This window comes from Cebus imitator, unplaced genomic scaffold (assembly GCF_001604975.1).
Source record: "Cebus imitator isolate Cc_AM_T3 unplaced genomic scaffold, Cebus_imitator-1.0 Scaffold566, whole genome shotgun sequence".
In the NCBI taxonomy this organism is placed as follows: domain Eukaryota; kingdom Metazoa; phylum Chordata; class Mammalia; order Primates; family Cebidae; genus Cebus; species Cebus imitator.
Window position 1 is genome coordinate 364069 of NW_016107881.1, and position 24540 is coordinate 388608.

General features: G+C 36.1%; 2 protein-coding genes and 1 pseudogene across 3 annotated transcripts in view; 2 read left to right on the plus strand and 1 right to left on the minus strand.

Annotated features, from left to right (window-relative positions):
• ASCC3 (activating signal cointegrator 1 complex subunit 3) overlaps positions 1-24540 on the plus strand; it is a 361903-nt gene that overhangs the window by 316280 nt on the left and 21083 nt on the right. Inside the window, exon 37 of the mRNA XM_017515926.2 lies at positions 10755-10979. Within this exon, the coding sequence (XP_017371415.1) occupies positions 10755-10979 (225 nt within the window). The remainder of the gene's footprint in view (positions 1-10754; positions 10980-24540) is intronic.
• LOC108294163 (biogenesis of lysosome-related organelles complex 1 subunit 2) lies at positions 17798-18673 on the plus strand. The gene has a single exon (XM_017515929.2). The coding sequence runs from the start codon at positions 17906-17908 to the stop codon at positions 18203-18205; it is 300 nt and encodes a 99-aa protein (XP_017371418.1). The 5' UTR covers positions 17798-17905; the 3' UTR covers positions 18206-18673.
• LOC108294162 lies at positions 19441-21347 on the minus strand (annotated as a pseudogene). Its single transcript, XR_001820935.2, has one exon. The product of XR_001820935.2 is annotated as a DCN1-like protein 1 (transcript).

Genomic DNA, 24540 nt, shown 5'->3' on the forward strand with positions numbered 1-24540 from the left:
TACTTGCTCGATTCAACTATTGAAACTTGTGTATGGTTTGTGAAGTTCTCGTGCTGTGTTTTTCAGCAACATCAGGTCGTTTATATTTTTCTCTAAGCTGTTTATTCTAGTTAGCATCTAATCTAATTTTTTTTCTAGATTCTTAGTTTCTTTGCATTGGGTTAGCACATGTTCTTTTAGCTCTGAGATATTTGTTATCATCCACCTTCTGAAGCTGTTCCTGTCAATTGATCAGATTCATTCTCCATCCATCTTTGATGCCTAGCTGATAAGGAGTTGTGATCCTTTGGAGGAGGAGAGTTGTTCTAGTTTTTGGTGTTTTCATTCTTTTTGTTCTGTTTTTTTCCCATCTTAATGGCTTTATCTACCTGTGGTCTTTGTAGTTGGTGACTTTCAGATGGGGTCTCTCAGTGGACATCCATTTTGTTGATGTTGAAGCTATTTCTTCCTGATTCTTAGTTTTCCTTCTAACAGTCAGGCCCCTATGCTGCAGAACTGCTAGAGGTCCGCTCCGGACCCTGCTCACCTTGGGATCTTCCGTGGGAGCTGCAGAACAGCAAGGGGTGCCGCCGGTTTCTTCCTCTGCTATTCTCATCCCAGAAGGGTACCCACCAGATGTTGGCCTGAGCTCTCCTTTATGGGGTGTCTCTTTGGGTATATGGAGGTTGGGGAGTTGCTTGAGGAGACCGTCTGTCACTTATAGGAGTTCAAGTGCTGTGCTGGGAGCTCCGTTGTTCCATGTAGAGCTCCTGGCAGGTACCTTTAAGTCTGCTGCAGCTGGACTTATAACTGCCTCTTTTCCCAGGTGCTCTGAGCTAGGAAAGTCAGCTTTATTTATACTTCCTGTTGTGCTGCTGCCTTTTTTCATAGATTCCCTGCCCCTCATGGAGTAGTCTAGTCACAGTCTGCCAGCAGAAGTGTTGCTGAGCTGCAGCAGGCTCTGCCCAGCTGGTGTGTGAACTGCCTCGTTATTGGTGGACTGCCTCAGTAGTGGGGGATGCCCTTCCCCCCACACTGAGCTGGACCGTCCTGGGTCCAGCTGTGCTTGCTGCAAAACTCTCAATCCAGAACATTTCAGATTGCTTGTTTTGTGGGGTGATACCCACTGAGCCAGATCGCCTGGCTCCCTGTCTCAGCCCCCTCCTTTCAGTTGAATGGGCAGCTCTGTCTCCCAGACATTCCTGGCACCAGTGGAAACGGCTGCCCAGACTTGTGTGAGTTTCTCTGCACTAGCCCAGCACTGGCTGAAACCGCCAAGCTGAAAACTTGTGGCACTTTTCGGCCTGGGAATCTCCTGGTCTGTGGACAGTGAAAACTTGTTTCGAAATGTGGTGAGCACTCACCCTCTGCGCTGTTCTCACTGGGAGCTGCACTCCGGAGCTGTTCCCATTCGGCCATCTTGGATCCTCCCCCTTATGCTGGTTTTCAAAGGGGATGCTTCCAGTTTTTGTCCATTCAATATGATATTGTCTGTGGGTTTGTCATAAATAGCTTTTATTATTTTGAGATAAGTTTTATCAATATCTATCATACTGAGCATTTTTAGCATGAAGTGGTACTGAATTTTGTCAAAGACCTTTTCTGAATCTATTGAGATAATCGTGATTTTTGTCGTTGGTCCTGTTTATGTGATGGATTACATTTATTGATTTGTGTATGTTGAACCATCCTTGCATCCCAGGGATGAAGCCAACTTGATCGTGATGGATAAGCTTTTTGATGTACTGCTGGACTCAGTTTGCTAGTATTTTATTGAGGATTTTCACATTGAAGTTTATCAGGGTTATTGGCCTGAAATGTTCTCTCTCTTTTTTTTTTTTTTTTTTTTTTTTTTTTTTTTTTTTTTTTTNTTTGTATCTCTGCTAGGTTTTGGTATCAGGATAACATGGTCTCATAAAATTAGTTAGGGAGGATTTCTTCTTTTTTTATTGTTTGAAATAGTTTCAGAAGGAGTGGTACCAGCTCCTCTTTGTACCTCTAGTAGAATTCAGGTACAAATCCATCTGGTCCTGGATTTTTGTGGTTTGTAGGTTCTTGATTGCTGCCTCAATTTCAGAACTTGTTTTTGGTCTATTCAGAGATTCGACTTCTTCCTGGTTCAGTCTTGGGAGGGTCTATGTGTCCAGGAATTTATCCATTTCTTCTAGATTTTCTAGTTTTTTTGCATAGAGCTGTTTATATCCATCTAGAGGTAATTTTTTATAAGGTGTAAGGAAGGGATCGAGTTTCAGCTTGTTGCATATTGCTAGCCAGTTTTCCCAACTCCATTTATTGAATAGGTAATCGTTTCCCCAATGCTTGTTTTTGACAGGTTTGTTAAAGATGAGATGGTTGTATTTCTGTGGGATTATCATTTTTATTGCATCTATTTGGTTCTTCCCCCTTTTCTTCTTTATTAATCTGGCTAGTGGTCTATCATTTTTCTTGATCTTTTCAAAAAAACCCAGCTCCTGGATTCATTGATTTTTTTGAAGGGTTTTCCTGTCTCTATCTCCTTTACTTCTGCTCTTATCTTAGTTATTTCTTGTCTTCTGCTAGCTTTTGAATTTGTGTGCTCTTGCTTCTCTAGTTCTTTTAATTGTGATGTTAGGATGTTGATTTTAGATCTTCCTGCTTTCTCTTGTGAGCATTTAGTGCTGTAAATTTCCCACTACACACTACTTTAAATGTGTACCAGAGACTCTGGTACATTGTGTCTTGTTCTCCTTAGTTTCAAAGAACATCTTTATTTCTGCCTTAATTTCACTATTTACCCAGTAGTCATTCAGCAGCAGATTGTTACGTTTTTCTGTAGTTGTGCAGTTCTAAGTGAGTTTCTTAATCCTGAGTTCTAATTTGATTGCACTGTGGTCTGAGAGACTGTTTATGATTTCCATTCTTTTGCATTTTTTGAGGAGTGTTTTACTTTCAATTATGTCATCAATTTTAGAATAAGTGTTATATGGTGCTGAGAAGAATGTATATTCTGTTGATTTGGGGTGGAGAGTTCTGTAGATGTCTGTTAGGTGCACCTGGTCCAGAGCTGAGTTCAAGTCCTGCATATCCTTTTCAATTTTCTGTCTCATTGACCTGTCTAATGTTGACAGTGGGGTGTTAAATCCCCCACTGTTATGTGTGGGAGTCTAAGCCTCTTTGTAGTCTCTAAGAACTTGCTTTATGAATCTGGGAATTCCTGAATTGAGTGCATATATGTTTAGGATAGCTAGCTCCTCTTGTTGCATTGATCCCATTACTATTATGTAATGCATTTCTTTCTCTCTTTTGATCTTCGTTGATTTAAAGTCTGTTTTATCAGAGACCAGAAGTGCAACCCCTGCTTCTTTTTGCTTCCCATTTGCTTGGTAAATCTTCCTCCATTACTTTATTTAGAGCTTGTGTGTGTCTTTACACGTGAGACAGGTCTCCTTAATACAGCACACTATGGTTCTTGATTCTTTATCCAATTTGTCAGTCTGTGTCTTTTAATTGGGACATTTAGCCCATTTACATTTAAGGTCAACATTGTTATGTGTGAATTTGGTTGTGTTATTATGATGCTAGCTGGTCATATTGCCTGTTAGTTGATGCAGTTTCTTCATAGTGTTGACGGTCTTTACATTTTGGTATGTTTTGGCAGTGGCTAGTACTGGTTCTTTCTTTCCATGTTTAGTGTTTCCTTTGGGAGCTCTTATAAGGCAGGCCTGATGGTGACAAAATCTCTCAGCATTTGTTTGTCCATTAAGGATTTTATTTATCCTTCGCTTATGAAGCTTAGTTTGGCTGGATATGAAATTCTGAGTTGAAAATTCTTTTCTTTAAGAATGTTGACTATTGGTGTACACTCTCATCTGGCTTGTAGGGTTTGTGCCGAGAGATCCACTGTTAGTCTGATTGGCTTCCCTTTGTGGGTAACCTATCCTTTCTCTCTGGCTGCCCTGAACATTTTTTCCTCCATTTCAATCTTGGTGAATCTGACAATTATGTGACTTGGGTTGCTCTTCTCATGGAGTATCTTTGTGTTGTTCTCTGTATTTCCTGAATTTGAATGTTGACCTGCCTTCATAGGTTGGGGAAGTTCTCCTGGACAATACCCTGAAGAGTGTTTTCCAACTTGGTTCCATTCACCCCATCAGTTTCAGGTATACCACTCAAACGTAGATTTGGTCTTTTTACATAATTCCATGTTTCTTGGAGACTTGGTTCGTTTCTTTTCACTCTTTTTTTCTCTAATCTTGTCTTCTCACTTTACTTCACTAAGTTGATCTTCAATCTCTGACATTCTTTCTTTTGATCAACTCAGCTGTTGATACTTGTGTATGCTTCACGAAGTTGTTGTGCTGTGTTTTTCAACTCCATCAGGTCATTTATGTTCTTCTCTAAACTGGTTATTCTAGCTAGCAATTTCTCCAACCTTTTTACAGGGTTCTTAGCTTCCTTGCATTGGGTTAGATAGAACATGCTTCTTTTGCTTAGAGGAGTTTGTTGTTACCCACCTTTTGAAGCCTACTTCTATCAATTTGTCAACCTCATTCTTTGTCCAGTTTCGTTCCCTTGCTGGTGAGGAGTTGTGATCATTTGGAGGAGAACAGGTGTTCTGGTTTTTGGAATTTTCAGCCTTTTGCACCAGTTTGTCCCCATCTTCATGGTTTTATCTACCTTTGGTCTTTGATGTTTGTTACCTTCAGATGGGGCCTCTGAGTGGATGTTCTTTTTGTTGATGTTATATTATTCCTTTCTGTTTATTGGTTTTCCTTCTAACAGTCAGGCACCTCTGATGCAGGCTTGCTGTTGTTTACTGGAGGTTTGCCTGGGTATCACTAGCAGAGGCTGCAGAACAGCAAAGATTGCTGCCTGTTTCTTTCTCTGGGAGCTTTGTCCCAGAGAGGCACCCACCAGATGCCAGCCAGAACTCTCCTGCATGAGATGTCTGTTGGCCCCTACTGGGAGGTATTTTCCAATCATGATACACAGGAGTGAGGGCCCACTTGAGGAGGCAGTCTGTCCCTTATCAGAACTCGAACACTGTGCTGAGAGATCTGCTGCTCTTTCAGCGTTGTCAGGCACAGCTGCTAAAGCTGTGCCCACTACCACCCCTTCCCCCAGGTATTCTGTCCCAGAGAGATGGGGGTTTTATCTATAATTCCCTGACTGCATCTGTGGCCTTTTTTTCAGAGCTGCCCTGCCCAGAGAGGAGGAATCTAGACAGGCAGCCTGGCCATGGAGGCCTTCCTGAGCTGTGGTGGGCTCCGCCCAGTTCAAACTTCCTGATGGGTTTGTTTACACTGTGAGGGGACAGCTGCCTACTCAAGCTTCAGCAATGGCAGCTGCCCTTTCCCCTCCCACCAACCTTGAGTGTCCTAGGTTGCCCTCAGACTGCTGTGCTGGAATTTCAAGTCAATGGATCTTAGCTTGCTGGGCTCCATTGTGGTGGGACCTGCCAAGCCAGACCACTTGATTCCCTGGCTTTAGCCCCCTTTCCAGGGAAGAAAAGGGTTCTGTCTCACTTTCCAGCGGAGTAAAAGCATTCCAGGTGCCAATGGGGTTTGAAAAAGAAAAAAAAAAAGCCTGCCGCTAGCTCACTGTCTGCCCAAACACCTGCCCCGTTTTGTGCTTGAAACCCAGGGCCCTGGTGGCATAAGCACTGGAAGGAATCTCCTGGTCTGCCGGTTGCAAAGACTGAGAAAAGCTCAGTATGTGGGCTGGAATGCACCATTCTTCCTGGTACAGTCTCTTGCAGCTTCCCTTGGCTGGAGGAGAGAAATCCCCTGACCCCTTGTGCTTCCTGAGTGAGACGCCGCCGCACTCTGCTTCAGCTTGCCATCCGTGGTCTGTACCCACTGTCCAACCAGTCCCAATGAGATGAACTGGGTACCTTAGTTGGAAATGCAGAAATCACCTGCCTTCTGCATTGATCTTACTGAGAACCGCAGACCAGACATATCCCTATTTAGCCATTTTGCCAGCAATCTTTCAATTGTAATATAGATGTTTAGTTTTATAAATCCCTCCAAAGTAAAGTTCTAGTGATGTCCCACAAAATCTGATATGTTTTTATTTTCATTCAGTGCAAAATACGTTCTCATTTCCTGTATTATTTTTTTCTTTTAATCATGAGTTATTTGGAGGTGTATTACTTAGTTTCTAAATATTTGGGATTTTCCAGAGATCTGTCTGTCATTGATTTTCCATTTAATTTTCTTGCAGTCAAAGTATCACTTGAAATTTGTTTTTATGGCCCCCTGATATGATATATCTCAGTAAATAGTCTCTGTGTTCTTGAGAATAAATATATTCTACTGTTTTGGGGTTGTGTGTTTTACAAATGTCAATCAAGTCAACTTAGTTGACAGTGTTGTTCAATTCTATATTCTTGTTTATTTTTTCTACTTGTTTTAGTGATTATTGAAAGATAGATATTGAAATCATCAGCAATGCTTGTGATTTTTTTTTTCTATTTCTCCATGTACTTCTACAGATTATGTTTCATGGATTTTGAAGCTGTTATTCAGGACATAAATGGTTCAGATTGTTATGTCCTTCTGATTGATTGGCTCCATTATAGTTATGAAGTTACCACTTTTATCCTTGAAAATAATCTTCGCGGGCCGGGGGCGGTGGCTTACTCCTATAATCTCAGCACTTTGGGAGGCCGAGGTGGTGGATCACGAGCTCAAGAGATCAACCATCCTGGTCAACATGGGGAAAACCCGTCTCTACTAAAAATAAAAAAATTAGCTGGGCATGGTGGCGCATGCCTGTAGTCCCACCTACTCGGGAGGCTGAGGCCAGAGAATTGCTTGAACCCAGGAGGTGGAGGTTGCAGTGAGCCAAGATTGCACCATTGCACTTCAGCCTGGGTAACAAGAGCGAAACTCCATCTCAAAAAAAAAAAAGAAAAAAGAAAATAATCTTCGCTATGAAATCTACATTGTCTGAAATTAATATAGCCACTCCACTTTTCTTTGAACTACTGTTAGCATAGCATAGCTTTTTCTATTTATTTACTTTTAACATATTTGTCTCTATATATTAATATATATATAGCTACACAAACATATATGTATATTAAGTGTTTGGCAGCAGGCAGACATATACAGTTGGCCCTCTGTGCCCATAGGTTCTGCATTCATAGATTCAATCAGTTGCAGATAGAAAATATTCATAAACAAAAAATGGCTGCATTTGTACTGAACCTGTATAGACTTTTGTTTGTTGTCATTATTCCCTAAACAGTACAGTATAACAAGTATGTACATAGCATTTACATTGTATTAGGTATTGTAAGTAATCTAGAGATGATTTAAAGTATACAGGAGGATATATGTAAGTTATATGCAAATACTACACGTTTTATATAAGAGACTTGAGTATTCTGTGGATTTAAGTATCTGCAGGGGGTCCTGGAATCAATCCCCCATGGAAACCAGGGGACAACTGTAGTTGGGTCATGATTTATTATTACGTAGATAATGTCTGACTTCAATTGGAGTTGTTTAGACCATTTACATTTAATGTGACTGTTGATATGCTTAGGTTTAAGTGTATAATCTTATTTGTTTTCCACTGATGGTTATTGATTTCCAATTTAATTTCATTATTATATGAAAACATACTTCACATGTTCCATCTGTTTTTTATATTTTTGTTCTTTATCTTTACCTTCATTTGGATTATTTTTTTAAAAAAATTATAGATTCAGGATGGTACATGTATGGATGCATTACATGGATATATTGTGTGGTGGAGTTTGGGTTTCTAGTATACCCATCAGCCAAATAGTGAGCATTGTACCCAATAAGTGATTTTTCAACTCTTATCCCCCTCCCACCCTTCTTCCTTTTGCAGTCCCCAATGTCTATTAATTCTATATGCATGCATGTCCATGTGTACCCATTGTCTACCTCCCACTTATATGTGAGAACATGCAGTATTTGATGTTCTCAGTTATTTCACTTAGGATAATGGCCTCCACCTCCATTTATATTGCTGCAGAAGACCTCATTTCATTCATTTTATGGCTGCATAGTATTCCATGGTATATACCACACTTTCTCTATTCAGTTATCCATTGATGGACACTTGAGTTTATTCTGTAACGTTGCTATTATAAATAGTGCTACAACAAACATACCAGTGCAGATATCTTTTTGATATAATGATTTCTTTTCCTTCAGGTAGATACCTAGTAGTGGGGCTGCTGGGTCAAGGGGTAGTTCTATTTTTAGTTCTTTGAAAATAGATTAGTTTTTTCTTATCCTCCATGGTGACTTTCTAGCTATAACTCTTGCATTTTGCTATTTTAGTGGTTGCTTTAAAATTCATGGTGTACATTTTTAACATCACAGTCTATCTTCAAATCGTATTTTAACATTTCACATATACTAAGGGAACCTCACAATCTTATACCTCCATTTCTCCTCTACTAGAAGTTATGCTGTTGTGTCATATATCTTACTTTTCCATGTATTATAAATTCCATAATACAGTCTTTATTATTTTGGCTTAAACAATCATTTTTTATTCAATGATATTAGAGTAATAACAAATTCTTATATATTTATCCATGAAATTACCACTTTTAGTGCTCTTTATTTCTTTGTATAGGTTCATATTTTCATCTGGTATAATTTGTCTTATGCTTAAACAATGACTTTAACATTAAGCAGGTCAGCTGAATTATTTCAGCTTTTGTATGTTTGAAAATTCTTCACTTTTGAAAGATTTTATTTTCACTGAATTTAGCATTCTACATTGACAGTTGTTTTCCTTACAGTAAATTAAAGATGTTGCTTCACTGTTGCCTTATAGTATTATTTCTGATGAGAAATCTGCTTTCTTCTCTTCCTTCCACTGTATGTAACATAGTGTTTCCTCTGGCTGCTTTTCATATTTTCCCTTTATTAGTGATTTTGAGCAATTCAGTAGTGATGAATTATGGTTGTGTAGTTTTCTTCATTTTTCTTTGTTTGAGATTTGTTGAACTTCTCAAATCTATAGATTTATAGTTTATATCAAATTAGAACTTTTCCAGTCACCATTTCTTAAATTTTTTTTCTGCCCTTCCTCCCACAAAGTACATTAGCCACTTGAAGTTGTGTCACAACTCATTAATGCTGTGTTGATTTTTAAAATTCTTTTTTCTCTTTGTGTTTCATTTTTAATAGTTTCTATTGATGTCTTTAAGTTTACGAATTTCTTCTTCAGTGTGTATTCCTCCGTTAATAAAATTCAGTGTATTTTTCATCTCAGACATTGTCATGTTTAGCTCTAGAAATCTGAATTGAGTAGTTAGTTGTCATTAACTTTTTTGAAATGTAAAATACAGTTGCAACAACTGTTTTCTTTTTCTGCTAATTCCAAAATCTATGTCAGTTCTACGTTTTCATTAATTGATTATTCTCCTTGTTATAGATCCTCTTTTCCTGCTTTTCTGTATAGTTGATAATCATTAATTGGATGCCATACCTTGTGAATTTCACCTTCTTCAGTACTACACATTTTTGTATTCCTATAAATCTTCTTGAGCTCTGTTCTGGAATGCAGTTAATTTACTTGAAAGCTGTTTGATCTTTTTAAGTGTTGCTTTTTGATTTGCTAGGCAGGTCTAGAGTAATATTTGTCTTAGAGCTAATTATTCTCCACTACTTAGACAAGGCCTTCTTCATCTCCTCAATGTAGGACTCCTCCAGGTGCACCTGGATTCCCTCTTACTACGTCACAGTGTGGTAACTCTTCATGCAGTAAGCTGAGGCAATGCTAAAAGTCACATAGTTTGTTTTCTATATATCAGGGATTATTGTATTTCATAGTTTTATGGTCAGCATCTTGAAGACTACTGTCTCATAGGTTTCATCTTTTTTTTGGAGGGAGGGGCAGTTGCAGTAGGAAGATAAATCCAGCCCCTGTTTGAATATTAACATATCCAATATATGTTATGTCTGATGTAGGATTCATATCAACATCCATGGGCAATCTCAAATAACTACATATTTGGAAAAATAGGATTTTTATTTCACAACAAATACTAATAAATAGATCAGTCTATTTTTTAACATAACAGTTCTAGTTTCACTTTATAGGTTCAGTTGGTACTTATTGACTGATATCATCAAGACTACTTTTTACTACTCTACCCTAAAAAAAACCTAAGATGAAAAATTGAAACATTCCAGGACAATCTGACTGTGATCTAATTGGTTATAATAAATAGTAACTTAATAATTCTGCTCTTCACCCTTAAGATCTCATTTTGCCAATCCTACCCTTGCCCCTTTCTCCAGCCCTGTCTTATTTCTTCAATTTATTCACAAGATCTTAAGTTAAACATCACTTTTTCAGAAAGCTTTCCCTGACCCTCTAAAATAAGTAGGTCCCCCAACTGAATTTCCATTCAACACTCTGTTTTTTTACCATATCATAACATTTATTACACTTTATAGAATTTGTTTATGGTAGATAAACAAATTTTCTGATGGGCTCTCAGCTTCTGGTTAACTACTGTGGCCCCAGTGTCATGCATAGTGTGTGATGCCTAGTAAATACTCTATTATTTTTGTTGACTGTAAATACAAAGGAATATTCGTGAATTTCACATAGATTGTACATTACTCACTATCATTAATGTATTAAGGATAGTATTGAACAAGCAGAATTCTAAGGGATATGGTTATTGTATGATTTTTCTTAGCCATGTTTTAAATGTCAGTAGTTAAAGCTAAGAAGTACATATTACTATACTTCGATTCAGCATTGTGGGGCTTTTTTTTTTTTTTCAGGATGCGGAAGAGTATACAGATTTGCCAGTGAGACACAATGAAGATAACATGAATAGTGAACTGGCAAAATGTCTTCCCATTGAATTAAATCCTCATTCATTTGACAGCCCTCATACCAAAGCCCATCTCCTGCTACAGGCACATCTCAGCCGAGCCATGCTACCCTGCCCAGATTATGACACTGATACCAAAACAGTCTTGGACCAGGCTCTCAGAGTATGTCAGGTATGAAAGTCATTTTTAATACCTATGTATGTTTTCTCCCATCATTCATGCCCTGTTTTTTCTAGTTTTAGGATAAAATGTACTTGCATTTAACAACTTTATGGTAGCATTGTTGAGAAACAACTGGTTGATCGTATCAAGAATTTCCAGCATAAAAGCAAATGTAAATGAAATAAGATGACAGTTTCAGTCACCCATTCTACTAAAATGTATTGAAGGTAAACTATATGCCAGATACTTTTCTAGGCACTGAGCATATAGTAATGAACAAGACAGAAGAGCCCCTTCTGTTATGGACTTTCAAGATGAGGAAGACTGACAATTTAAAATGTAAATTAATATGTAATAACTGCCATTTTTAAATAACTGCTATTTTTTTTAACAATAAAGAATTGTAAAGGAAATAGAGAGATGGAGGGTACTGTTTATACTATTTTTTAATATGATATTCAGGAACTATCTCACTAATAAGGTGACATTTAACAAAAAATCAAAGAAGAGAGTGAACCATAGGGTTTCTAGAGGTTTGTATTACAAACTCTAAGAAAGTTCTCATAGGAAGTTACTTGATAAATTCAAGGAATATCAAAGAGGCTTATTGTAAAAAAAGATCGAAAGAGGTGGTTAAAACAATAAAAATAATTAGTGAGAAGTATGGCAGTTTTTACACTTTGTAAATATCTTTAATATCCAACTAGAGATTTAACTAGATTTATATATCTCCCTTTACAAAAAACGTAAAACATCTATTGCAATAGGATGTTTTAGTTGAAGTATATGAAAACCAAAAAAAAACCCAACCTAGAGAGGTGAGTAGTTTAAAAAGAGAAGAGTCTTTTTATAGCCTTTTCAGATAATTGTGGATATTCTTCTTTAATACTACACCAGAACCTGACAAGGAGTATTTCTTGAAGGTTAGTTGCAATGTGGAGCTTAAAACCATATCAATGACCTTTTTATACCTTAAGTGCTCTATTGCTACACAAGCAATGATGGTAGTTTGATCAACTTAATATGGTTGAGATTGATGAGAATTGGTCAGATACTTAATATTTTTCTAAGGAAAACTAACAGAATCTTCTAATGAACAAGGGTTTTTAGGGAAAGCAAGGAACCAAAGATGATTTCAAGGCTTCTCTCCATAGCAACTAGAAGAACGGAGCTGACATTGGGGGATGACTGTGAGAAGAGCTGGCTTTGGTGGGGGAAGAATACCTAAAGGATTACGATTATAAAGGATTTCGATTTTCTACTTTATACCTTTTTTGGACATGTTTATAATAAAAACCCATTTTTCTAATTTTCAAAAGATTTAAGGTTTTTAAAGGTAGAGTAAGTCTATATAAATATGTGTATGTATAAGAATATGCATTATGAAATTACTTGCAAAGTTAAGGCTTGGAAATAATCTAATATCTCTCAGATTATTAGAACACTATGAAATATTACAATTCCATTTGTGAACTCTACATTTATGTTGAATGTCCATATCTGTATACGAACATATACCCAGAGAGGAGATCCAGAATGGTGTCCACCAAAAGATTAACAGTAGTGGTACCTGGATAGCAGGATTTGGGGTGATTTTTAATTTCTTCTTTATGCTATTCTTAAATGTTTGAATGTTTTAAAATGAGTCTCAAATATTTTATTATAAAAATAGCAATGTTACTGTTTTAGAAACTAGAAGTATGATAAAAAATAAAGTAAGCTCAAGTTATCAAAAATTGGAAGGGAAGTAAGGCTATAATAAACATGTAACACATTTTTACATTCTTTTGTAACTAACACATGGTTTACTTATTGAGGAAGGTGATTTGCTACTGCCTATTAGTCACACTTCACAAAGGTTAAAGGTCCTGAAGTTTTAGCTGTTGCCTTGGATACTCATTTGTGTTTCCTATAACTTCTTTACCTCTCTCAAACATTGACTTGTTAATGAACTCAGGGGTCAGAAAGGGTTAAAAAAATGGCAAGATAAATTAAATTTTTTATACTTGCAGATATGATTATGTATTATAATTTTTATATGTATATCACTTCTGAAACCTATATTGCATGACCAACTCATTGATTCTTTTTTAGCATTCAGTCAATAATGATTCAAAAGCTCTATAATAATCTAGGAAATTTCTTAAAGGAGTCTATTTCTAAATTTACTTTTAAGGAAAAGGATTCATCCAGGTACTTTTATCCTCTATTAGATATTTTTATATACAGTGTGTGTGTGTGTGTGTGTGTGTGTGTGTGTGTATATAAAATATATCCTTATATGCAGTGTCCTGGGATAATATTTATATTTCTTGAACATTGTTGTTCCTTCCAATTAGCATGTAAAGAGAGATCATTTTCTCTTTAATTATAAAAGTAGTACACTTCACTGTAGATAATTTGGAAAAGCAGCATACTAAAATTAAAGTCATTCATAGTAATTATATCTTCATCCACATGAATATGAAGCTTTGTTTTTTTTTAGTGAATTTTTACTTTTTTAAATCAACTTTTGTTTTGAAATAATTTCAAACTTAACAAAAAGTTTGTAAAATACTACAATGAAATTCTTTTATACCTTTTACCCAGCCTCTCCTAAAGTTAACATCTCAACTCAATGTTGGTCCCGTTCTATTAACAAATCTACAGACCTGTTCAAATTTTGTCCATATGAATTTTATCCCAGTAATTGCCTTTTCTCTCTCTACCGTGATTCAATTCAGGATCCCATGCTGCATTTAGTTGTCATGTCTCCATCTTCTTCTCTTTCTTGGCAATTGTGAAGAGTACCAGGCAGTTATTTTATGGAGTTATTCCACAGTTTGGATTTGCCTGATATTTCCTTATGATTACATTTAAGTTTGTGGTATTCTTTGTCAAGAATACTACAGCAGTGATGGTTTTTCTTCGTAGTGTATCATATCAGGAGGCTTTCGGCAGATGTGTTTGGCAATGATATGCTTTGTACAATTGAGGTGGTATCTGCTAGCCTTCTTCACAATAAAGCTACTTTTTTTCTTTTGTAATTAATAAATATATTTTGGGGAGAAACTTTGAGATTATATAAATATTCTGTTTCTTGTCATGCTTTTTAACATTATTTTCAGCATCCATTGGTGATATTTGCCTGGAACAATTATTACTACTGTGATTTTCTATTTTCATCATTCTTGGAATTACAATATAAGGAAGAACTTCCCTTCTCTATTTATTTACTTTATTCAGTTATTTATTTATATAAGTATAGACTCATCCCCAATGTTTCTTAAATAATACCTTGCATTCTGGTATCTTGTTCTGTCCCTGCCCAGCCTTGGAATTGGTATTTTTTTAAAGAACCCTGATTTATTTTATTAGAGAATGGTTGTAGAAACTAAAATATGGACTGGGCTTGGTAGTTCATACCTGTGATCTCAGCACTTTAGGGGGCGAAGATGGGAGGATCACTGAGGTCAGGAGTTCAGAACCAGCTTAGGCAGCATAGTGAGACCCCATCTCCTCAAAAAAATTAAAAATTAGCTGGGTGTAGTGGTGGAGGTTAGAGGATGCCACGGTGAGAGAATTGTTTGAACCCAGGAGGTCAAGGTCACAATAAGCAATGATCAAGTCATTGTACTCCAGCCCGGGTGACAGAGCGAGACCCTGTCTCAAAAATATAAAATCTAGGTGCTTGCTGCATTCCATTGCTTCTTGGGTATCTTTGCTTCTAGGCCCTCTCAGTGTACAAAGCAAGGAAATAAAAGTATGTATACATAGACATTTATATTTATTTGTATGTCCATTTACCTCTCATGTGTGTATTTGTGTGCAAAAACATCTATATTTACTATTCGAATACCTCTTATTTCAATCTAAGACCAAAGTGTTCATTTAGTCTTCCTCCTTTTTTATTAATAACTCCTCTTTCTACCTGTAAGGTACCACAGTATTGTTAATAAAGATATATTTATTTAGATACCCAATCCTGGAAGATTCAGTGATGTAGTCTTAGAATTATAACCCTTACTCTTCCAAAAAGCAGATACTAACTAAAATGCGGTAATTGTGTACATTTCTTTTTTTTCTTTGGAGACCTTTTCTTGATATATTTACACATACAGTCACTTTTTTCTTACAGAAATATCATGTTATTTTTTAAATGCCTGATAATATAAAGCATTAAATATTATTCTCAAGAATAATTTCTAATGACTACACTATATTCCCTTATATAAAATTTCAAAATTTATTTGGTGAGTTCTCTGTTAGACATTTGTATTGTGCAGTTTTTCTCTATTTTAAGTTATAAGCATTAGTTTTGACCATCTTAAATGTTTGGCTTGGCTTTTGAGAAGCTACCTGGAAAGAAATTTCATTGTAAAGAGATGGAAAGAAATTTCATTGTAAAGAGATGAAAACCAGCTTCATATTCTACATCTTCTCACTCCTGGAATTTCTCTACAAGATTGTATAAAAGTAAACAAGCCGGAAAGAGGGAGGAATATTAAAGTTGCCAATAGGAAACATCGAGAGTATGACTGATTGACAGTTCTAATCCTGTACCCTGTTGTTTTCATTTGATACACGGGTACTACTGGCCTTAGAAAGTACTGGTTGAAGCAGTTTGCAGCTCTGCTGGCTGATTTAAAATTAAAACTACTGCTGTCGTGGGACAAGAGCATGATCTTGCAAACTGTGGATGGGAATCTGCCACCAGTTCTGACTGTAAATTCTCCTCTGCTACCATTTTAGTGTAAGACCATAGGCAAGTCACTTAACCTCTGGTATCTGAGTAAAACTAACACCTTAGAAGAGTGGTGCATTGGTTAATGTTTATAAAGTAAACAACAATTTGAGGAAACAGGTCTTAGTTTCTTCATTCTTAGCAGTTCTTTCATTTCCTTGCTTTATTAGAGTGATTTAACTATTTTCTTTGTTTTATAGACATATACCTTTTATTTGCACCATCATCCAGATTATAAAAACTCTGTGGTCTTGACTACCCATGTTCTGAGCAATCTTTCACAGAAGAAAAACATACTTGTAGTAGAAGTATTCCTCCTGGCTTGAAGTCAGATCTACATTGCAGCCTGCCTTTGCTTCTCCTATCCCATTTCAAATTACATATCAAGGGCATTTGTGTCATTTTTTTTGGCTTCACATATTTTTGTCATGGCTCCTTTGAATACTTTACTGTTACTAGCATTTCCTTTGCTATCCCCTTAACAAAAATAAATATTAAAATTACTGTACATATCTCAATTTTTTAAATCTGTTTAGAATATTCTAATTTGTAAATTCCATAATTTTGGAATTGATTGTCCTTGCTGTTTACCTTTGAAATCTTCTTCTTGATCATATTAACTGTAAAATGTATTTGTAAATTGTAGAAAGTGATATAACAGCCTTTCTGTGCAGGATATACCAAAGAAAAGCTATATGTTAGCTCTTATAGGAAAATTAAAAGTAAAAAATATCAAAAATTAAAGTGAGTTACCTAAATTTCCAAATTTGGTGACAAAACCATAACTAATGATAAATGTCTGGTGTTTTCAGTACCTCTCTGCCTCACACTGGTTTTTTTTGTGTGTTTTTTGTTTGGTTGGTTGGTTTTGGTTTTGGGTTTTGGTTTTTGCCTGGGCAACAGGGTCTTGCTCTGACTTCCGGGCTGGAGTGCAATGACACCATCTTGGCTCACTACAGCCTTGACTTCTAAGCTCTATGGATTCTCCCACCTCAGCCTCCTGAGTAGCTGGGACTACAGGTACAAGCCACCATGACTAGCCAGTGTTTTGGAAAATCTGAAGGGCCAGAGTTTCTCCATGTTGCCCAGGTCTCAAACTCCTGGGCTTAACCATCAGCCCTCCTCATCCTCCCAAAGTGATGGGATTACAGGTGTGAGCCACCACAGGCACCCCTGACACTGTTTGTTTGTTTTTGTTTTTTTATTGTTATTGTTTTTTTTTTTTTTTTATCAAAGAACAAAGCCATTGGCTTTCAGAGAAGTTAAATAGCTCTGCTAAAGGTGATTTGTTGAGGCAATCTGTGCTGAAACCAAATGGAGATTCAGGGACTTTTGTTCTCGCTCTGTTATCTCTGATCCTTTCTAAGAAGTGCCACCAGTCTGCAAATTAAAAAATAATCTTCATTTAAGTGAAAAACAATCTTCATTTAAGTGAAAAACATCTAAACACAATACTAAGCCGAATAGTATATGTGTTTATATCTTGGTCACTGTCACTACTTCCTACATATGGTATTTACTTCAAAACTTCCCAGTATTGAGCTTTCCAGATGTGTCATGCAAAAACATAAACCATGGCTTGTAGAGCCTGAACTCAGTGAGCTGAGAAGCAGAGGGCTGTGTGATTCCAAGTTTAATTGTGCTTTTAATTTACTGAGTTAATTTGGGAAAGCTTTTTTTCAGAAGTCATAAAGGCTAGATTTACCCTTCCACTCATGTTATCAAGACTGCAGCCTACATTTTAACACAAGATCATTTACACACAAGATCAAAACACTTATGTGTATTTTAAGATTTATTTTAAAGGACATTAGCAGCAATATTCTTTTTTTTTTCAGCCCTAGTAAAGGTTTTAATTCTAAGATGCCATCATAGTGAACAACCCTAACTTTTATGCTACATAATTATATTCAAAGCTTTATGTTTTTTGTTTATTATTACACAATAATTATAAGTGTTTAGTACCAACCTGATGACAAACACTATTTTGTTGAAAAGGTTTTGGATTTAAAAATAAAAATATGTAAAATCCAAGGCACTAGGCCATGAACTTTTAAAGAAAACACTTTTAAATAAATCAGACTTTTAAAGAAAACACTTTATATTGAAAAAAGAAGGGCGTGAGGAGCCCGCTCGAGACGATGCCGCCGTGGAGACAGCTGAGGAAGCAAAGGAGCCCGCTGAAGCTGACATCACTGAGCTCTGCCGGGACATGTTCTCCAAAATGGCCACTTACCTGACTGGGGAACTGACGGCCACCAGTGAAGACTATAAGCTCCTGGAAAATATGAATAAACTCACCAGCTTGAAGTATCTTGAAATGAAAGATATTGCTATAAACATTAGTAGGAACTTAAAGGACTTAAACCAGAAATATGCTGGACTGCAGCCTTACCTGGATCAGATCAACGTCATTGAAGAGCAGGTAGCAGCTCTTGAGCAGGCAGCTTACAAGTTGGATGCATATTCAAAAAAACTGGAAGCCAAATACAAGAAGCTGGAGAAGCGATGAGAAACCTGTTTTTATGGGATAGAGTCTTTTTTTTTTTTTTTTTAACATGGAAGAATGTTTTATAAAACCCAAATCCTGAGGCTGATGAATTGTGAAAACTCCTCAAAAGGAAACTAAGCTGGTCATCCCAGGAACATCTCAATGTTGGAGTAAACTGGAGGACTGTGGCTATTCGTGAACCTTCTTTGAGGCAGTATCCCTCAGAACCTCACACTTAAAACTCCTTACCTTTTACTTGAATGCTTTGCCGTATTCAGGACAGAGACTCTCTCAAAGTTTAGAATACAGCTGGGCTTGCCAGTAAAATCAAATGAGAGGACCTATTTTCTCTGGTAGTGGATGAATACTACATTATTTTCTTAAGTGGCTGGTTTTTTAGTTACTATGTAAATGGTTGGTTTTTTTTCTGTTAATGATGCTAATGTGTTATAAACAAGATTCTAAATTTAAAAAGGAAAAGAAAACAAAACAAAAAAAAAAAGAAAGCTAATGGGATCTCATTGCAAAACACAGCATATGTGAATTAATCAATCTGAAAACAATAACCATAACTCAAAATTTTCAAGACAGGAAACAAAACAGTACATATATATGTTATGTATGTAGATAGATACCTTTTAAATTTTTTTCATAATTGAAGTTCCTCTTATATTTACAAAACTGAAATCAGGAAATACTGAAAGCAGCAGGATTCTTCTTTATTCTTTTTCTTTTTCTTTTAATAACCGATTCCAGTAGCTGAATAGAAATTTTCAACTTTTTCTTTTGGTAAAACAGCATTCTTGAATTAAAGTTATGATTGGAATATTAATATGTCTATAGGGAAAAAATCATGTAAATAAAAGGCAGTTTTAATATGTCATTGTTTCTTAAAATAATTTCCATATTTTCATAAAATGTACTGCTATTCTGAAGTACATTCCTTTGTTAATAACAACCCTAGACCTTAGAGAGTGCCTGGATATACCAAGCAGAATCTGTGCCTGTCAAAAGACCATAATCATCTAACATTTGATTACATTTCTAGCCTGCCTTACAGAAATGTTTAAGAAAGCAAGAAACCCTTCTTCACATGTCAGTAAGTGAACAGAGAAATGACCATTTTCAGCATAAAAGCAAGTCATGAGTCATGGGTCTTGTAATAAAAAAAATACAAACAAGATAGCATTCTGCTTTGATGAGAAAACTGAGCTAATCTGAGTGAAACAAAAACAGTAAAAAGACTAGAAGCCAGATTGGTATTTTGCATTATGTATGCTTGTTTGAAAATCTTTGCTCCTGAAGTAAATATTTGGCAACCACAGTGATTGGCAGTTAAAGCAATTTCAACAAAATAAGAAATCATCAAAAATGGACTATTTGAAAGAACAGTACCTATATTATAAAGATTGAACTTCATAGCTTATCACAACCACTTTCAAAATTTAACTCCTGCTATCTTCTTATAAATTAAGAGAATTGTGTCTTCCATAGTGCAATGACAAAAAAATAATAAAACCAAAACAAAAAAAAAACCCTCATGCCTAAATTTAGAATATTGTGTTGTGTAGCAATCCAAAACATTCAAAACAAATTAAATAGTTTAACTTATGTGACAGGCAGTTAAGCATTTCAAAAGCATAATGTTCAATTATGTAGTGTAAAATGTAGACAAGAGTAGAATCTAACATTATGCAGACATTTTCTAAATAAAAGCTCCTGTGAGGACAACTATATGTAAACATGAGTAAGGTAAGTGCAGACTAGTTCTGTGGAACCTTTTGAAATCAGGAGCCTGAAACACAATACATTTTTCAGGTAGGCACCAAATTATAAAAAATTTTCATGTTGGTTATTCTGACATTGTTTTTTCATCATATACTCTAGTCACATCAACAACACATGTGATTTGCCAAGAAAAAAAGTTCCCCCAAACCAAAGTACCATTCCAGATCCAGTACACTTAAATATATCATTCTCATTGGAAGTGCTGTGAGCACAGTCTTTGCAACTGGACCAAAATGTATATTTAAGAAGTTTTTTACAAATTATTTTGTGTTGTTCATATGTTTAATTCTTATGCCAACTGTTTTCTGATGAAGACAGCGTTGTGCTTTAGGAGAGAATGGAAACCTCCAAATAATCACCATAAGTCTTATGGGAGAATAAACTAGGATGGTCCATAGGTATAAGATGAAATCCGCAATGCTGGAATTATAAATGTTTAGAGCAGCCCAGGCTAGAAGACAAGCCCAAACCACCATTAGAAGAATGAAATGGTCCAAGTTGTATTCTTAAAGTTTTGTCTCAAGTGTGAGGATTGATCTTCAGTTCAGCCCAGCCAGCAGAAATTGTGCCATTTTCTATTGTATTTATTGCACAGACTATGTACATTCTAGAAGGTTCCTTTAGTGATACACTGTTATACTTTTTGTCCCAGTAGTTTGAGGGTGTAAAAACTCCACAAAGTCATTGATAAGAACAGGCCATGCTCCTTCTTCATCATAATTAGACATGTCATCTGCAATCATTGTACTGAAGTCTAAAAGAAGATTCCAAATGTCTTTTGGTATTGATTGTTTATGATGTTCCAACAAAAAGTTATTCCATAAATCTAAGAATTTATATCTTCCACTTAGCACTGAGTTCTAGTAGGAAATGGCCATTTCTAGATCTAATCCTTTTTGTCCTAGATTCTTTGCAAAATTAAAAGTAAACTGGTAAAAATCATTAAATCATTCTGGTTCTTTCAATTCTTGTTCCATCTTGGATATCTGGGCCTTTAGTTTTTCTGTGTTATCACATCCTAATTCTGTCATGCCATCCATGAACTCCTGTTTGGAGAACTCACACTATGTTGCTGCTCTGAACTTCCATGCAATAATCAATACACTAATGCTGGCTGGATCGAGTTCCAGGTCATCACAGAACTGCTGTGTACCATCTATTCCAATTGTATTCTCATCTTGAGGATCTTTGTATCTATTGTACAGTTGTTCTAACTTCTTCCTGTCTAATGATCATTTTACGCTATCTCATATATGAAGTGAGGATTTTGAAAAAAATTTTCTGTTGCCACATCTAACTTCCAGTCATTTTAAAATATACAATTTGCTGCTGCTTTTTCACTAGATTGTGTAAAGATCATAACCTGACAAACTTTACCCTTCTGCGATGATTTCAACTTGTTTGTGTTGGTGTCCTCCAGGCCTCTCCCTCCCTCCTTCAGCTCTGCAGCAAATGAACAGCAATATTCCTAAAGATTACAAGAAAAATGATGTTAATTCATGAAAGGAAAACACATCTCATACACACACACACACACACACACACACACACACACACACACACAGAAATGTGACAGTATATACGAATTAGAAAGATTTCTAGAAACCTATGCTTCCAAATTTAAATTGGAATTAATATATGTTAAATACCCAATTATACCAGAATATTTGCAGAACTACACACCATCCTGTACCTCCTACCAAAAAAGAAAAAAAAAATCGCTATTTAATGATGGGCCATAAGGCAAACATTATGACAGTGGTGGTAATGATGAACATTTATTGAAGGTTTTCTTTGTATCAGGCTCTGTTGTACTTGCTTTGCATTTAATTAATGCATTTTCTACAATAGTCTAGTGAAGCAGTACAACTATTACTCTTGTTTTGCAGTTGAAAACTAAACAACTTTCCCAAAATCACATCAGAAGGCAAAAACAGCCTTCATCACAGGTTGGATATACCATAAAATGTGTTTCACTGTGTTCCATTTGTCCTATATTGATGAATTTTAAAATTGTACCCCTGATCTAGTGAGAATTTGTTTTAAAATTTGAGAACCTTACTGGAATTTCTACATTTTTAACCACGAACCCCCATTAGACCATGAATAATATTTTTAATCCCTATTTTTCAAGGTATACTCAAATCACTTCCCTTTAATTACTCTGGTTCCCTTTTCAACAGTCTGCATATAATTACTTTAACCAGTTTCTAAGAGAGACTTGTTAATATGATTGAATATTTGTAACTGCTTTATTTTATCACTCTACAGTGTCCAGTTGATAGGGTGTTTGCTTTTTTTGTATCAACTGCTTGTGCATCTTCTCAAGTTTTTAATTATGCTACATAAACTGATGAATTAACCATTTGTTTCCTCACCTTCTCCCATAAAGCTACAATAATTGAAAATAATGGGAGAAAGATCAGATTTTTGGTCCATAGGAAGAAGGAAGAATAGCATCATAATTATAAGATAATCCTATAATGAATGGTATGTGCACACTGGAATAATTTCTGCATAGGTTTACTGCAGTAAACACACACACATACAAACACAAACACACACACACATTTGAAAACTTCAAACTTCTACAAGTAATAGGCACTTTCAGAGTTCCTTGCCTCAAGATATGGACCTACCAATTCCCCAAAAGACAGCAAATCTCTCCTCTTTACTATTGAGGAAGAATGTAAAGATCTATCTTCTACATACCAAGGTACAGGTTAATACAGATTGAATTTATATTCCATTGCCCTAATGGAAGTAGCCAGCACAGCTGCTTTGATAGTATTCTAGGTGATTCAGTGTCTGAAAGGAAGACCTTTAAGGAGCTACATTCTGGTGGATAAGTTTCTATTGTTTTATATATTCTTGGATCTAAATGTAATAGGGGAGATTTCATTTTATATTATTTTCCTTAACACCAGTGTCTTTTTTATTATTATTATACTTTAAGTTCTTAGGTACATGTGCAGAGCGTGCAGGTTTGTTACATTGGTATACATGTACCACTGTGGTTTGCTGCATCCATCAACCAATCATCTACATTAGGTATTTCTCCTAATGCTATTCCTCCCCTAGACCCTATCCCCTGCTATCCCTCCCCTAGGCTCCTACCCCCCGACAGGTGTGTGATGTTCCCCTCCCTGTATCCATGTGTTCCCATTGTTCAGCTCCCACTTATGAGTGAGAACATGTGGTGTTTGCTTTTCTATTCTTCCATCAGTTTGCTGAGAATGATGGTTTCCAGCTTTATCCATGTCCCTGCAAAGGACATAAATTCATCCTTTTTTATGGCTACATAGTATTCCATGATATATATGTGCCACATTTTCTTTATCCAATCTATCATTGATGGGCTTTTGGGTTGGTTCCAAGTCTTTGTTATTGTGAACAGTGCCACAATAAATATGCATGTGCATGTGTCTTTATAATAGGATGATATATAATCCTTTTGGTATATGCCCATTAATGGGATTGCTGGTATTTCTGGTTCTAGATCTTTGAGGAATTGCCACACTGTCTTCCACAATCATTGAACTAATTTATACTCCCACCAACAGTGTAAAAGCATTCCTATGTCTCCACATCCTCTCCAGCATCTGTTATCTCCAGATTTTTTAATGATCACCATTCTAAATGGTGTGAAATGGTATCTCGGTGTGGTTTTGATTTGTATTTCTCTAATGATCAGTGATGATGAGCTTTTTTTCATATGTTTGTTGGCTGCATAAATGTCTTCTTTTGAAAAGTGTCTGTTCATATTCTTCACTCACTTTTTGATGGGGTTGTTTGTTTTTTTCTTATAAGTTTGTTTAAGTTCTCCATGGATTCTAGATATTAGCCCTTTGTCAGATGGGCAGATTGCAAAAATTTTTTCCCATCCTGTTGGTTGCCAGTTCACTCTAATGATAGTTTCTTTTGCTGTGCAGAAGCTCTTTAGTTTAATTAGATTTCATTTGTCTATTTTGGCTTTTGTTGCCATTGCTTTTGGTGTTTTAGTCATGAAGTCATTGCCCATGCCTAAGTCCTGAATAGTATTGCCTAGGTTTTCTTTTAGGGTTTTTATGGTGTTAGGTCTTATGTTTAAATCTTTAATCCACCTTGAGTTAATTTTTGTGTAAGGTCTAAGGAAGGGATCCAGTTTCAGCTTTCTGCATATGGCTAGCCAGTTTTCCCAATACCATTTATTAATTAGGGAAACCTTTCTTCTCTTTTATTTTTTTTATTTTATTTTTATTTTTATTTTTGTGAAAGCACATTAAGAAAGTAAAGGAATAAAAGAATGACTACTCCATAGGATGAGCAGACAAGTCTTTTTGATCTACTGAGTTTCCAGTCTTTCTTCTCTTTCACATGTGAGATACTATGTAAACTCCAATTAATGTCAAAATGTTCTAGTAGGCTTTATTTGTTGTCATAAGTGCTAGCTAAAAAATATCTTTAATCGGGCAGGGCGCGGTGGCTCAAGCCTGTAATCCCAGCACTTTGGGAGGCCGAGGCAGGTGGATCACGAGGTCAAGAGATCGAGACCATCCTGGTCAACATGGTGAAACCCCGTCTCTACT

Coding starts and splice junctions, on each gene's coding strand:
- LOC108294163 (XM_017515929.2), top strand. CDS start 17,906: ATGTTCTCCAAAATGGCCACTTACCTGACTGGGGAACTGACGGCCACC.